General features: G+C 40.6%; 1 protein-coding gene across 1 annotated transcript in view; it reads right to left on the minus strand.

Moving 5' to 3' along the window:
• Positions 1–692: 692 nt before the first annotated feature.
• The window catches only part of PRKAR2A (protein kinase cAMP-dependent type II regulatory subunit alpha), a 59,980-nt gene continuing 44,776 nt past the window's right edge, over positions 693–15,896 (minus strand). Inside the window, exons 6-11 of the mRNA XM_014872787.2 lie at positions 13,318–13,471; positions 10,407–10,508; positions 8,641–8,715; positions 6,222–6,287; positions 5,352–5,490; positions 693–4,840 (exon numbers count right to left, since the gene is read on the minus strand). Coding sequence (XP_014728273.1) covers positions 4,707–4,840; positions 5,352–5,490; positions 6,222–6,287; positions 8,641–8,715; positions 10,407–10,508; positions 13,318–13,471 — 670 coding nt within the window. The 3' untranslated portion in view covers positions 693–4,706. The remainder of the gene's footprint in view (positions 4,841–5,351; positions 5,491–6,221; positions 6,288–8,640; positions 8,716–10,406; positions 10,509–13,317; positions 13,472–15,896) is intronic.

Consider the following 15,896-nt stretch of genomic DNA (forward strand, 5'->3'; position numbering starts at 1 on the left):
AATTAGCATCGACCCCAGCAGGGTAACACTGCAGTAGCCCAAGGCACATGGCATGCTTGACTCAAGGCCAAACTCACAGGACACCTTTTGCCTGCACCTTCACACAGCTCAGTCTGTGCAAAGGTCCTGTGTTATTCCAGCAGAGCTTTCTCATGCTCAGCACCACAATCCACCTCACCTCCGCTCCTGGGCTGACTTAAAAATGGTACATAAACTGCCAAACGTTCAGAAATAAAACTTCAGCAAAAGCAAATATAATTTCAGATGTACCAAAGTAATATTCAGATTGTTAGTTAGGTTAAAGAAAAGGCAGTTTGACACATAAAATTCAGTAGCTGTAAGTGTAGGCTAACAAGAGATTTTCAGGAATACTGTGTTCCTCCTGGGAACTGAGAACCAGTTGTTGCAGTGCTCAATAAATAATAATAAAAAATAATTTGGCATACTATCAGAAGAGCCCGTTTTATTAGGACCAACAATACCTACAGAAGTTGGTATTAAGATATCTGTAAAATTTCATTGGAGGGCAGGTGCTGTATAAAATCTCTTTATGCTATTGCAGTAGGGCAAGTGCTGCTCTCCTTGAGGCTCTGGCAAGAGGAACTCACTCAGTTCCAAGTGTATCCAGGGAACTGCTGTAAGGCTGGGGGTTGTGTCAGCTGCAGCGAGTCAATAACAAGCACACACAGGACTGTACAGGAAGGCTGGACACAACAGGTCAGTTTTTTATTAACCACAAGTGAAACTGAACCCCAGAGTGGTTTAACTTGTTAAAACCATATGTTTATATGGCAGATATTTTTCTTTCATGTTCAACACTACAGTGCAAGAACCAAACTTCTCAGCTGTTCATCCTTTGAGAATCAAGTAGTAAAATGAATTAAAATAAGGGTCCCTCAATGAATCAATTAAAAAAAAAAAACATTTAACTCAAAAGAACAGACCGATTTTAGGAACTGTCTTATTAAATTCTCCCAAGTGAAAGACCTTTAAAAGCACTTGGAGCCTTGAGGTAGCAACTTTATGCAGAATTTAATTCCCCTCCTGCCCCACAGAGGAAAATTAGTAGCACATTATTAGCTCCAGCCAGCTAAGCTGTGTTGAGTGTCTCCTGTGAGGTGACTTTCTCTTGCCTCTTGAAATAGCAGTGTAGTGCTGCAGAGTGCCAGGAGGAAATCCACAGGGAAGGCCTCTTGAAATAAAATGTATGGTTTGAAAAAAGTTAAAATGATCAGCAACGACTGTAACAACAAAAATTATCTGAAGTGAAAAACTCAATGTGTTTGTATTTTGGCAAGACTAGTTTACAAATACAAATCAAGAACAAGAGCCTGCTTTCAGCCAACAGAAAAGAAAGAATGGAAGTGACATTCAAAGGGGTTTCGGGGGTTTTTTGCCCTCTGTGCAAAATTGCACTTTGTTTTTAAAGTTTTATTTTAGAGTTTTAAGTTTTGCACTTTTGTTTCTAAGAAGAAAGCAACTTCTGCTCTTTTTTGTTCTTTTACATAGTCAAACCTGTGCTGTGACATTAGACAGAAATACCAAGTGCCAGGATATTTAACCACTGAAAGCTCCTCTCACTGATTTCACAACAATCACAAGCAGGGAATCACAAACAGGAGATTTGTCTTCCTCTAAGCCTCAAAAACATGATCCTCTGTGCCCACTTTGCTGCTGAGTAGTTCTATTAAAAACTAAATCTCTCTTTAAGTGCCAATTTCAGAGACTCAGTGGCAGATTTACTGAACACTGAGTGGTAACAAAACACCTGGGCTTACTCTCTGCAACAACTGCAATGAACAGAGTGCAAAGGAACAAGCTGAGATGCAGGGATGGGGCAGATGGTCACAAACAGGTGCTGGATTTGCTCCCTGGACTCGGTATCAGCACTTGCACATGGCCCAATTTTGCTCACTGCTGGTGCTCTAACCACATTCCTGGCAATATTGAGTATCTTACTAAAGCTTCTTTCACTACCTTCATGCTCCAAAACTGTACAGACAGGCTGGTTAAACTAGACCAAACTAATCAGGCACATTGCACATTATAGTTCTTAAATGGATGAGCCTTCTTAGCAGCTCATTCTCTCTCAGCTCAAAGTCAGCTGCCTCTCTACACCACAGACTGATTCTGCACGGACCCTGGATGCAGGATGCCATTGCCCAGAATGCCATTGCTCCAGGGAGCCCAGAGAAAGGCAAAACTTCAAAAGCTTGTTCACATGGGATCCCTATATTTTGATTTTCTATTCTCATATTTTCCTTTGACTTTTAGAAGCCATCAAATCCTGCCTTCCAGGCAGAAATATCTCAAGAATCTGATACCAGTCTTGCCTGGGTTTTGGTTAACCTTTGGAACAACTGCCTGTGTTTGCCTGTGCTGAGGTTACAGTCCTGTCCTGCACAGAACCAAAGGCATTAAGAACCACAATCCATCTGTAAGGCAGCCCAACCTGCCAGGCTCCTCTGGATAAAGGAGGGGATATTCTGCCTGGGAGCAACAAAGGCGAGCAGGTGATTATTCACAGCAAGTTTCTCTTTAGCTCACATGACAGTTTAGGCAGAAACTCAGGCTGGTTCAGAGACCAATTCCTGTTTGGTTCACAGGACAGTCACAAGCTGGCTTCAGAAACTCTCTGTCATGGAGCCTAAAGTATGTTAAAGTTGTATCTGCTATCATTGCAAGGAGCTGATGAGTGGGGTTTTTTCTTTTTTTCTTTTTTCTTTTTTCTTTTTTTTTTTGTTGTTGTTTTGGGTTTTGTTTGTTTTTTAAATTCTGTAATGAAAACAATTATTTTTGTCTTTGGTGTTAAACCTTGGAAGCATAAGTGAAAAGTACCTGCTGCTTCTTTGGCTGTAATCTATGACAAAAACAGCCCAGGAAAGCAAGTGAAATTCACTGTTCTAAAATACATGCAGTTAGAACGGCCACTAGACATCACAACCAGAACTTTAATAATATGGAAACACCAAGTTCAGTGGTGTCCATTACAAATCATTTGCATTATATAAAAATATGACTGCAATTACAGTAACTGGACAACAGTCATTCAAATTTATCAACTTTCCATCTTACTCATATTGCAGGGAATGGGAGGAACTCATTCACTATGGGGAAAAAACTGTCCAGAAATCAACTTAGAATTGCTGCTAAGCATCTCATGCCTTAGAGAAATGTCCACTGTGATAACTAAAAGCAGGAATTCAAGATTAGCATCCTTCCATTCTTGCTTACATGGCCATGAATAAAAAGAACAAGTTCTGTTACACTAGTATTCACCATTAAAATTTTATAACCCCATAAAACACCAGTATGTTTCGCATGAGCTGTGGAAGAATGCAAATTCAAAGGGTCACTAGATTTATTACCTCCAAATTCAATATCTTTATATATATAGTCTGTTTGTACACCATAAAAATGTCCTTCTTATGGTCTGATTCTTATTTAGATAATACCCTGACAAAATCTCAGCCATATGCCAATTAAGGTCCTTAAAGCTATAGAAACAGAATCTACCTAATAAATGCTGCAAATTTAACAGGTATTTTAGATAAACATCATTAGCTTAGTTATCACCTAAACCAAAAAGACTCCTCAAACACACCAACTGCTGGTTAGCAAAGACATTTGCTTTACAAAGTCAAATGTTGCCAACCTTTGAAAGGTTTAGCAAATCAACGTGGTATTTGGAAGCATTCAAGTGTCTAATGAAGTTAAAATACTGTGAAATGTTAGGACTAGGGAAAGCTCCTGTAAATAAGTACAGAAGTAGGCTTCATTTAAATTACGAAACATTCACCTCCTTAAAAAGCTTTAAAACTGACTCAACCCAACAACTGCACCCTAGGAAATGTAGCAGTATAAAGATCTCTGTAAGCAAGAGAAGGTCATATATTGTGATCTCACCACCATAGCATGTACTCAGTGTCAGGAACAAGGAGCAAATTTGGGGAGATGACAATTATGACACTTTCAGGCCATTTGATCTGAACCACTGCACTTTGTTGGACAGCATAGAGTAAACCAATTTTCTTTGCTGCTCAGAAAACACTTAAAATACGTTTTCTGCATCTGGTTGCTAAGCAGACTCTCCCATGTCCCCAGCTCGGTTTACTTGGTTTAAAGAGCTCTCGATATTTATTACCTGCTGCTTTCAGCAGGTGGACCAAAACTTCAGTGCCATCTTATTCATTGACTCCATTGATACTTGAACTTCAAACCCAGATGCTACAATTAAAAGCAAATTTGATACTGTGTAAGGAAAGCATCAGATGAAGGTAATCAGCCTATAAAAGACATGTATTCCACAGGCTGCCTCTGCATAACAGGCAACCTCCCACTACAGAATCTGATGGGACAATTATCTCAACATTAACACCCAGAAGGAAGGAGGCTTCTGTATCTTGCACACTTTGGGTTTCGTATCAGGCACTTGAACTGTTGGACAGACGCCATTCTGAACCAAGTAAGTGAACATAGGGTTAGAATCATCTTTAATCTAGGTCTAATAATGAAGTATCAGCAGCAAAGTGGAGGCAGGGAGGAGTGAGCAATCCATCTGTGCTGAGACTTGTTTATGGTTTCTAAAATGCCCAAGAAAACAGCAGCAGTAACTGTTCCATAGTGTCCGTTGTCCTTGTGAGTTGTGTTGCTGATAGGAGGCCTTTCTGTGTCTTGAACTAAGAAGGCATTGAGGTACCCTGTGCCTAATTCCCTGGATCCATCAGGTCCATGCTAGAGCCAAACATTGCCACCAGTTGCTCCTCGTAATGTGTTATATTCCTCTTCATAATGTCCATGCAGGGTCCAAGCAACCTCTCAAATGCTTGCACATCCATGACTGTAACGGAACAGAGGTGAAAACAAGATTGTTTGTCAAAAAGGACACCAAATACCAATCTGGCTTTTGAACTCTGAATACAGACCTTCAGTTCAACCCATTTAGGGCAGAGGCTTCAAAAGAAACCACAGAGACAGAAATCTTGTTTCTGATTTCTCTCTGTACTGTTATTTGGGGAAACAAGATAAATGAAATACAAACCTGATCTCAAGGATAAATACAGAAGCCAAATACACCACACAGTGGTATTAAAAGATGACCTGAAAGCTATGTGTGACAAACAAGTACAGGCCACACACAGAGAGAAATTAGAAAATATGCCATGAGGAAGCAGCAGTGTTTCTCCAACTTCCACTTGGAGGTCCACTCCAGCCCATGCTCCTGGCTTCTGGAATCTGACTGCCAGTTACCAAAAGGTTGCTGGGTTTTGAATGGCTGCTTGCTCAAGCATGGTCCATGAGACAAACAAATAACAGAAAAGCATGGCTAGAAACACAGATCATCTGCTTACCTAAACATTTGACCTCCCCAACAGCATAGGCAGAAGCTGCTCTGGGTTTGTTGGTAACAAGTGCAAGCTCTCCAAAATACTGCCCTCTGTGACACCGGGCAATCTCCACTTCTTGATTAGCTTCTTTACTCGTCATAGTCTGTCAAACAGAGCAGTTTCATTATTTGCACACAGCTCTGTCCTTGTACAAGGCCACAGTTAATCCCAGATACTTTATACCTGTGCAACAGCTCCCTGGTTTCAGGCCTTTAAACTAGCAACTCCCAAGTCATGGTAGAACACCTCAACACCATGTTCAATTGGAATTTGGTAAGAAAAACGTGTGCCAGCCCACAGGTTTGAGACAGGCAGGTATCTACTGCTACAGCTTTGAGAACTGCTGTTAAATAACCCAACACAGGCTTTAGCACTGACCACATGCTGCTCCCCTGGCTGCTTCACACTGCACCGAGATCCATTCAAATGCCAGCATCTAGTATGTCACTAAAGATAACAGACCACACATTTTGGAATGTGCACACTTCTGTCATCATGGAGGAAAAGTTTCATCTCCACCCTTAAGGCCAGGGAAAGTGTATCAGTGTGGGAAGGGATGGGATGGAGTTGAGCTGCGGGCTGTCTCAGTCACCCACATATCAGGTTAGTTTGCAGAGCAGCAGACAGAAGCAAAAGACCTTTGCACTTTAGTAAAATGACTTCTGGTTGCTTCAGAACAAGTATGGAAGTTTACAACCTACATCACATGAATAATGATGATCAACATCACAAAATATTAAAATAACTCAGGGTGGGTTTTTTCACACCTCTTGTATTAATCAGTCAAAACAGGGATTGATTAATACAATGCCTAATCCCTGAATTTGAACTCACCTTGCTTTTAATCAAGATTTTTACTTCTCCAGATTCTACAATGTAAAAACAGTCTGCTTTATCACCCTGTGAAGAAGAAAAGGTAAAATAAATTATTTTTTACTTGACTATGAAAGCACATGTAAATGATATTAATGCATTCACTTTGATTAGGCCTTCTGCAGAAATCTGCTAAAACTGACTAACACTCAGATTCTTAACATTAAAAGGTGACAGTTTGGGTAATACACCAGAGGAGCCCAAAGAGAAGGAAGTATTAGTGCACATCATTCAGTAAGAGGGCAGGAGGAAAGGAAAACACAAAGGAGATTGATGGTATATAGCAAGATCACTTAAATGTAAATCTTTTGATCCTGATGGAAGTAGGCAATAGTTAGTAAAAATAAGCATAAGCTAGAATTTTCAGAAGCAAATTGTAATAAAATAGGGATGTAGCGACTGTGTTTCTTGTTTCTTTCAGCAGGAATAAGGTGCCATTAAACTCCCCGTGGCCCTGCTTGAGAAGAGGGGTCGGACAAGGTGATTTCCAGGGGTCCCTTCCAACCTCAACTATTCTGTCGTCCTGTGAAAGGTTCTAGAACATTTCTTACAGTTCTCTCAATCTCATCATGTTTAAAATCTTCATGTGATCCCAGTTTACATTTGATCTGGAGAGCTTCATCAGCACTCTTTAATTTTGAAGTTTTATCTGTGACAGAAAGGACATTTCCTCTCTATAACTGCCCCTGTGGGCCTGGCATAGGGCTGGAATTCAGAGTGGAGATGTACAACTTGCCTCCTGCTACAAACCAAAAGCAAAGGGACTAAGGGCTTCAGGGAGACAAAGGCTGGAAAAGGAACTGATAAGGGAGTGGGAGCAGCTCAACAGAAAAACCTGAAATAAAGTGAGGAGAGAGCTAAATCTGACATTAATTGGTCAAGGAGATCAATGTGATGGGAAGGATGGAAAGAAATGGTTGTAACTCGAGTATGAAACATGGGCTGGGAGAAGATGATGTAAGATTTAAACATGGAGTTACAGAAGGAATTAGGCTTTTAGCTAAAATTCCTGGGGATGGTTGTAAGCCATCGAGTGCAAACTTTTCATTCCTGTTGCCAACCATCACAGCATGAACTAATGCTCTATTCTAACTTCTGAAAGAGTAACTGCTGAAAGAGTACTTTATTTTGAAAAAGAATGGAAACAAACTGAGTGGAAGACACCCTCATAATTTTCAAGTGCTTTAAAGCTTACTGCCCTTAACTGAAGGGTCAAATTCCAGAAAGGTAATTAAAATTTACAATTTTTCACAAGGGAAAAGAGGTTCCTGGTCTTGATGCAACTGCTGTAATGTAAGAGTTATCATATCTTTTCCAAGCACAGAATTTCATCATCTTCTAGCAGTGTACTATGATCACCCAGACCTATCCAAACTATTAATTCTCCTTTTAAAGATAATTACATCCTTGTCCTTAATTCAGTTATTAAAAAAGATTAAAACCAACTATGTAATTGGATCACTGATTGTATGAATTTCCAGTTTTGAGACTGACTTATAAGCTCTGATTTTGCTGAGAGTTCAGTTTACTCAGGGTCTTAAGCAAAAAGAGTTTCAACTTTAAAAATTGAGGGTGTTTTTGGAATGAAGTAATTTGACAGTTATCAGCAAACTTGTTTCCTATATTCAGTTATCTGACATTCAAGATAATTAAGATCAATTATCCAAGACACTATCAAGGAGTCATATTCTGCCTATACAACAAGAACAATACTGTAATTGAAAACCTGCAGTTTCAAGTAAGCCTTTCTTGCATTAACTTCTATTTGAAGTAGAGCACTTTTACAACACAGCAACCCACAGCTAAATTTGATGCAAAATTCCAGTGTCTGTAACAGTGTTCAAAAAAAAAAATCCAACAGCTATAGCTTGATTTCATCCAGCTTCATGTTCCACCACCCTGACCCTGCTCTACTGCAGCAGACAAAACATTCACCAACCACTAAAGCCAGACCACTGAAATACCTCAGGAAAGAGCACGAAAAAACAGTGATTTCAATTAACCCTGACAGTTTCTCACAGCTAGTGACTCTCTGTTTATAGGGGCCTAGGAAAACTCCAGATGGGAGATTTCATGGAAAACTGCATAGACATTCAATTCCAGCTTCTGAAGGCACACTCATCTTGAATCCTTGCAAAGATACTTATCAAACATAGATGAGAGAAGAAATTCCAAGAAGCTAAAGTAATAGAATAAATTTGCAGCAAAATACATACTGTCCATTCCCCAAACACTCAAGAAGTGGTTAAATATATTAGAAATATTAAAAGAATAAATGCCAAGTTGGTCCAAGTAATATAACTCTGCAAGTCAATTCCAAACAGAAAAAAACAGAAGCAGAGAAAGGAGAATGATAAAGAGAAGCTTCGATTTCAAGTACCTGAGAAATTATACGTTCCCCATCTTGATATACCTTCTCTCCTATAACATCCACTATCTTCATTCGCTCTGATGCCTGGAACAAAGAGGAAAATTAAAAATAATAATCAATTATAATTCATCTCTATGAACTCTCCTGAATTTTTATGACCCCTCCTGAAATGAACACATTCACTAGACACACAAACAATTTATAAACATAGCCCCAAAATGACATTGTGGTAGTACTGCAACACAGGTCCTAAGACTACTATAACAAACAGGGAAATAAGATTGTCTAGTGTCCCATCCCTGTGCTTGTCTTACCATTCAAGTTTAAAAATATCTGATTTGGCTGGTACAGAGCAAAGGGAGGGGGGGAAATCACTTTCTTTAAGATTCAGTTGAAATTGGAAGAAAACACTCTGAAAAATGTTATAAACTTCCTAAGAACAAACTTTAATGAGAAGTACCAGCAAGATATTTTAAAATATTTTAACCACTACATACTTAAACACGTGTGAGGAATTGTGTCCAGGAACTCATTCCTAGAGTGAAGAGGAAGGTGACATGCCAAGGACAAGGGCTGTGAGCAGGCCCTGCAGTGGGATGCCCAGCAGCAAGGGCAGGAGGCAGCACCTGGCATGCCAGGAAATATGCCTGAGTCCTCACAAACAGGAAGGGAGAAATGAGTTATCTCCAGTGTTTCCCACCACCCATTTAGAACCCCACAAAACAATTTCATTGCTTCAGAGCAGTGCAAAAAATTCATACCAAGAAAGGAAGAAAATCCTAACAGTTAAAATTCATCAGATGATTCAGTTGTAATCAATCCATTCATTCCCAAAATGCACCTTCATCTTGCCTATGTTTGAGAAATCAAATTCTGGTACATGTGTGATTCAACTGCAATGTGTCATGCAAAAAGCCATCCAGTGCTAATGAGTTATTTTTCTGTATCTTTAAATATTTGAGTCATTTCTGTGCTCAAAAAAAGTCACATTGATGGAACCAGTTTAAGCCAGGCACTGAGAGAGAAGGTGGTGTCATTTACCCCTTCCACAGCTACAATGTATGTCCAAAATAATACATAGTAGAGGCTGTTGTTCACACCTAATGATACTTTGCAATTTTGTAATCTTCTCCCAAAGAGATTAAGAGCTGAAAAACTAAAAATAAATGCTGGAAAATATATTTTTATGAAAATAAAAGCTAAATTATGGTTTAAGGCAAAGACAGACTAATGCAAAAATGGGTTGGTCAGTTCCAAAAGCCCTGACAATACAGGGTGAATCAATGGAAGTGACAATTTCCACACTGTTCCTAAATTCAGGCACCACACGCCCCAACAGGACAGTGTCATTGTGTTCCCAGGTTGCAGTGCTTCTCTTTAGCAGTTTAACTCCTGAATATTAAGTTAAGCTTAAGGCAAGACTACCACAGCCCAAACCTTTGTCCCAGATTGAAAACCACTCCTGGCTGATAAAGGCCAAATATCCCAGTGACTGTATCCCTACTTCAGTATCACACCCTTCCTGACTACCAAACTGCATTCTGATACCTGTTCCCTGAAATACACATAGGTGGTTTTTTGTTTTGTAGTGAATAAAGGATCTGGGAAAAAAAAACCAAAACTATTTCAGCAATGCAAATTAATTTGTGTAGAGTATGTGATACCAAAGCACCACGTAGTATTTTGTTCTAAGCAAAAACGACAGATTCCTGATGTAGCAGGAACACTGACTGCTTATGCAAGAATTTGATGTACATATCTCTGAGAGGTTTTACCTCCAAGGATTTAAGAAGGGGCACAGACTCAATAAATAATTCATACGTCTTCCTCTTCTTTGCGTTGTTTTTCAGTATAATTCTTCTGAACGTCACTCGATCCTGCAAGAAACAGCACAGAGAAATACATTATTCCTCTTCACTGAAATGCTTCCTGTTTAAAGAACTGACAAACATGAACGAGTATTTACAGCAAATGCCAGGGCTGAGAAAGCAGCTGCTAAAGTGATACCATATCCACTACGATGGTGACTGCAACAGCTCCTGTTAGAGTACTTACAGCAAATTTAAAAAACAGGGAGCTGTAAGACCTGATCCTTCTTAGAAAACCATTTAGGGATTCAATTTTTATTCTATCTTATACTGTTTTTCTGGGTTGAGGTTTTTTCCTGTTTGCTAATATATCTTTCGTGTTTCTGCATTAAATGACAAAGTTTCACTCTTCCTGCTGAAGCCAGTGAAAACCAGCATGTCCAGCACTAGTTAAGGAAACTGCAGAACTAAGTCTGAATTGGATTCTTCTCTACTTGAGTCACAAATTTCAAAAGTAGACGAATTATACTGGTCTCGAACAGGTCAGGAACAGAGTATCAAACAGCAGCAGGCTTGTTCACTCCATCTTCTCACATCCAAGAGCCAGCTTCTGGAAGGACCACTTCCTAACAGCCAGCTGTGTGTGAGTTCCACGAGGAAAAGCTGCTGGGTGCGTTTGTGAAGCCCACAGGAGAAAGTGGCAAAAAGCCCAAAAGGCAAAGGAGGTAAAAAGCCCAAAGGGCAAAGGGGGCAAAATCCCTTGGCAGCCCCGCCCGCGCTGCCCCCCGTGGCCACAGGGCGGCGCTGCGGGCGCGGCACCGGGAACAGCGCGGCCCTAAAGAAAAAAAAGTCAGAGGGCAGGAGCAGAGATTTGGTCAGAACAAACAAACAAAACCACAAAACCACAAAAACAAACAAACAAAAAAACAAACAAAAAGATCCCCACGACACTTAAAAAGTACAATTAGCAGAAACATCCTGAGAGCTATTCCTCCAGTTCCCAAAACCATCAGCTGGTACCTAAGCAGCAGCATTTTGAGGTGAAGAGGTATTTTCAAGTGGACATTTTTAAGGGATGCAGGCCGCAAATACTTGTAACAAGGACTTACAGACGTGATCCCAATGGAACATTAAAGCTGAAGGATGAGGAAGATGAAAGGCAGGATGGTATTACTGTTATCCAAGGGAGATAAAGCATAAGTTATTTTTCTGTTTTTAAAGGAATTCTTCAGTGGTAAAAGCGTCTTCAAATGTTTGTGGTTTGGAGAAGGAGAAAGATGTAGAAACCGTGGGAGGGATTGTAAAAGCATAAAAAGTCAGAATTCACCTGCTTGAGAGTATCAGTGAGGGAGAAGCAGCAGTATTTGAACAAAAAAAACCCCAAGTTGTGAAGGCAGTGTGTGTGATCGTGAGGCTTCCCCTAGACACACTCAGCAGCAAAGGCTGAGGACATTTCCCTGCTCCAGAAAGGACCCACTGTGACAACTGCTTTGTGCCTAAGCCTTCCCGATTTCTGTTAGCCTAAGCCTGCAATGCAGCAGGAGTAATCCACATTTCCCAAATGGCAGATAACCAAAGAGCTTAAAGAATAACTTCTGCATACTAATAAAAAGATGTTTATATTACATCAGCGACAAAATAGTACAATAAAACATGGCAACAAACAGAATAACTGGAAGAAATAACTGAAGTTTGAGAGGAAAATGCAGCCTTAGTTAATAAAATGTTCAAAGAACAGATTAAGCAAGAGGTCCCTGCTCATCTACATCTTGCTAATTAATTGAATATAATCACAGAAAAACGAAATCCAAAATTAACCCAATTTGTGCAGTTTTTTTCGAAGGCAAACTGGAACAAAGAATCATCTTCTCATTTTCTTCCTTTTATGAATGAGCTCAGTTTGTAGCTAGCTGCTTTGTTCTGTCTTCCTCCAGAAATGAGATTCTGACATTACTCCCTGGTTGATTTCCCAAACTCTTTTCTTTCACCTCACAAATGAAAGGGAAGCCAGATCTCCCAGCAAGCGCTGAGACTGCACAAACAGCCATGTGCAGCAGCTTATCAGTGCTCCCATCAAGGTCACAGCACACGGGCAGCCCCCAGCCAGAGCTGCCCAGGAGCCCGGGGCACAGGGACAGCACACAACACTTGTGGCTTCAAAGGCTCCGTTGATCGCACAATCCACTTATTATGCCAATCCTCACAGATGAGTAAGGGAGCACTGGGAAAATAACCCCATCCAAATAGTGCAGAGAAAAGAGCTAAAAAAGGAAACTAATGGCTACAGCTTCACATTCAGCACTGCTGCGCTAGAGACAAAGCAGCACCATCGTTTAGCTTGGTATCTGTAGGGTCATGCTGACCCGAGTACCTCTTCCAAGGTAACAGAACAACAGTTTATTGTGAAGGAAAACAAAGCTTTGGGCAGTTTTCTGACCTCTCCAAATTACTAACAACCTCAAGACAATATTTAACACATTCCCATTCCCTTTAGAGACAAAATGGTAGGAAGGTCGGTTGAAAATAAAGAACATAATTTAGATATGGTTCCCCCCCAAAAAAAAAATGCTTTAATGCCTCCTCTATCCTCTGCAGGATGAAAACAAAACCAGGATTTTTTTCTTCTCCCCTAACAAAAGCCACAATTACAGTAAAAACAAAACTATAAAGGGACAGATAGAACTAGTGATATAGTTTTTACAGACAAGTTGTTCCAGAAAGTCAACCAAAAAGATTTACACAATGGATCTATCAAGCCAGGAGATAGCAGATCCTGATAAAATACCTGTGAGCAGAGGAGCCATATCAAGAGAAGCTCTGGACACGGTGAGGTACTGCTTAAAATATTATGCATATGAGAGTAACTTCCTTTCCTTACCAGTCCCCAAAGGGCTCCTTCTGTTGTGGCAACAATGGTGGCAGCTCTAGGAGTGTTGTACATCAATGCCAGCTCCCCAAAACTGCCGTGATTATCGTAGCGGCCCACACAGCGAGACTGGTTGTCTTTTGCTACAAGAATATCGTACAATCCTCTGGAAAACAACAGAATAAATACTTTTTATTAGACAATATCCCAGAACGAATCTTGAAAACAGCTTTTTGCTGTTACACAAATAGCCCTTTTATTGCTGTGTGAGATGGAACTTTTTGAGCTTTCCAACTGCCTGATTCTCGGCTGCTTCTATCTACGCCATTTTCCCAATAATTGTCTCTTACTAAAGCATTTCACTCCTGATAGATATGGGCAGGATCTACTTGGTTTCCTCTGCACAATATTTTGACATTGCTGTTCTGGCCAGGGTGAGAAGTAGTTTCATCATCTTTAACACTGACATTTCACAGCATGTGTGTTGCCCAGTGAGGCCTCTTTAGAGCGACTCAAATCCATCTCTACCCATTTTCTCAGTGCCAGCATTGCTGAAGGACCTTTGGGATACACTCAATCCAACTGTTCACCTGCTACTATGGGTTTATCTCAACTCCAGCTTTAGGGTATGTGTATATCATAACCCCAAGATGCTCTGAACCTGCTAGTATCTAACCAAGATCTCTGAACAGATCAAGAGGAAATGCCCAGCCATCAGAAATCTCCTTGCACTTTGTTCACACCCAGCTGTAACCCGTTCAAATTCAAAAGGTTTCCCATGCCCTGTTCTCCATGAGGCACACTTCCTACACTATAACAAGTGAAGAGAACAGCATTCCAGAATTTACAATGAAACAAAAGATTACTCTGATGAAGTGCAGGCACAAGTAAAGCAAGTCACAAGTCAAGACACAAATCTGCATCAAACTGCATCACAGGAACTGCCTATGAAAACAAAAACACTGTGCACAGAAAGGTAGCCCTTTTAAAGTGAAACAACTTCAGGACTGTCATGCCTGAGGCTTTAAAGAATAATTTAAAGATTCAGTTGGAGTAGGTTTGATTAATTCTTAGCTATGTCAACAGAGATTGTTCAGGGACTACCCACTGGCCTAAGACACTTCACAAAATGTATCATGTCCAGGAGAAAAGCAGGTAGGGAACATCATCCTGGCTTTAAGCAGCTACACATACACACACATAATTTTCCCAAGAAGTTTAGATCTTTGTCAGAAGAAATTGTATTATATCCCATAACTTCACTAGACACATAAGAAAAAAAGAAAATGAATGACCAGAAATGGTAGTAGGGAGGAAGGCACATGAGACTCCATAACAATCCCACCAGACACCTTTTTACTCTACTGCTTACTCACATCCTGGAGAGTAAGAAACCAGCAGCATACTAAAAATAAACTGGAAAAGGATTAGTGTTCATGGCAAGTGTCACTAATTCTTGTAATGTCTGATACCTATTTAATGATTCTCTGAGAGGCACCAAAGGCAACAATCTTCAGAGTTGTTTTTTTGATCTGAAGAACCAGATGTGAACACCTTAAGCAACAACAACTTTCTCCCATCCTTCAGCCTGAAAGTCACTTACTAGTGCCACTTATTTCCAAATAACTATAGCCACATAACAACCTTCAGTCAAGCATTCAGCTGTCTTTGGCCCAAGGATTAATCTGGTGATGCAACACTGGGTGACCTTGGCTCAGCTTTACTGAGAAAACTATTGCTGAGCTGTGAGAGAGTCCACGAGCTAAAGCCCTGCAAGATAAGAAGAATAAAAACAGACCGAAGTGTAATTGTTGAGATGGGAATCGTTACGAGCCCAAGGGAAAAGTATTGACGTGAAAAAATATAAAACCCTCAGGCAAAAAAAAAAAAAGGTAAAAAAGCAGAAGAGGGCAGCTCAGCAAGACTGTGGATCAGTCTGTGCCAAGAGGCAGCAGAGGCCAATGCTGCCCCTCCTGAGTGATGACTGCTCCATCAGCACAGACCCTGCAGGTGCCTCCTCAGCAGCAATGAGCATCCCATGTTCAGCCATGCAAAGCATCCCTCTGAGCTCTCCCCTCCATGCAGAGGACACTAAAACCTGCTGCATCCTCAGGTTGTACCTCCCTGCCTGCTGCTCCTCTGTGCACGGTGAAGACACTCAAACATGAGCCATCTGGTGAGGAAGTACTGCAAGCAGAAGACTTCAGGAAAAAAAGGCCAGTGACAGAACACAAAGTCACTGTTCATTTAGACAGAAACTAATCCTCAGGAATACCTAGGCATTAATTACTTGGGAGTAAGAAGACATGCCTACTCATGAAAGAGCCAGAGTCCCCCGAACTTGCACTTGCACACAAGCAGAAATGTTGTGGCTTTCCATAAGGACCAGTATTCTGCTATTCTTCTGCATGAAAAAATTACTGGGTAGGAGGTGGAAGAAGACTGGAAAGGGAGAAAGGACTGAAAATTCCTAACTGCAGAAGTTATTCCTATTAAACAAACAGCCAGTAAGAGTTGCAGCCAAGTTACTGTTCACAGCAAAGGCTGCCATGGCGTCACTACAAAATGCCAAGTTTAATTTCCTTCACTCT

This window comes from Sturnus vulgaris, chromosome 11, assembly GCF_052056855.1.
Source record: "Sturnus vulgaris isolate bStuVul1 chromosome 11, bStuVul1.hap1, whole genome shotgun sequence".
NCBI lineage: Eukaryota > Metazoa > Chordata > Aves > Passeriformes > Sturnidae > Sturnus > Sturnus vulgaris.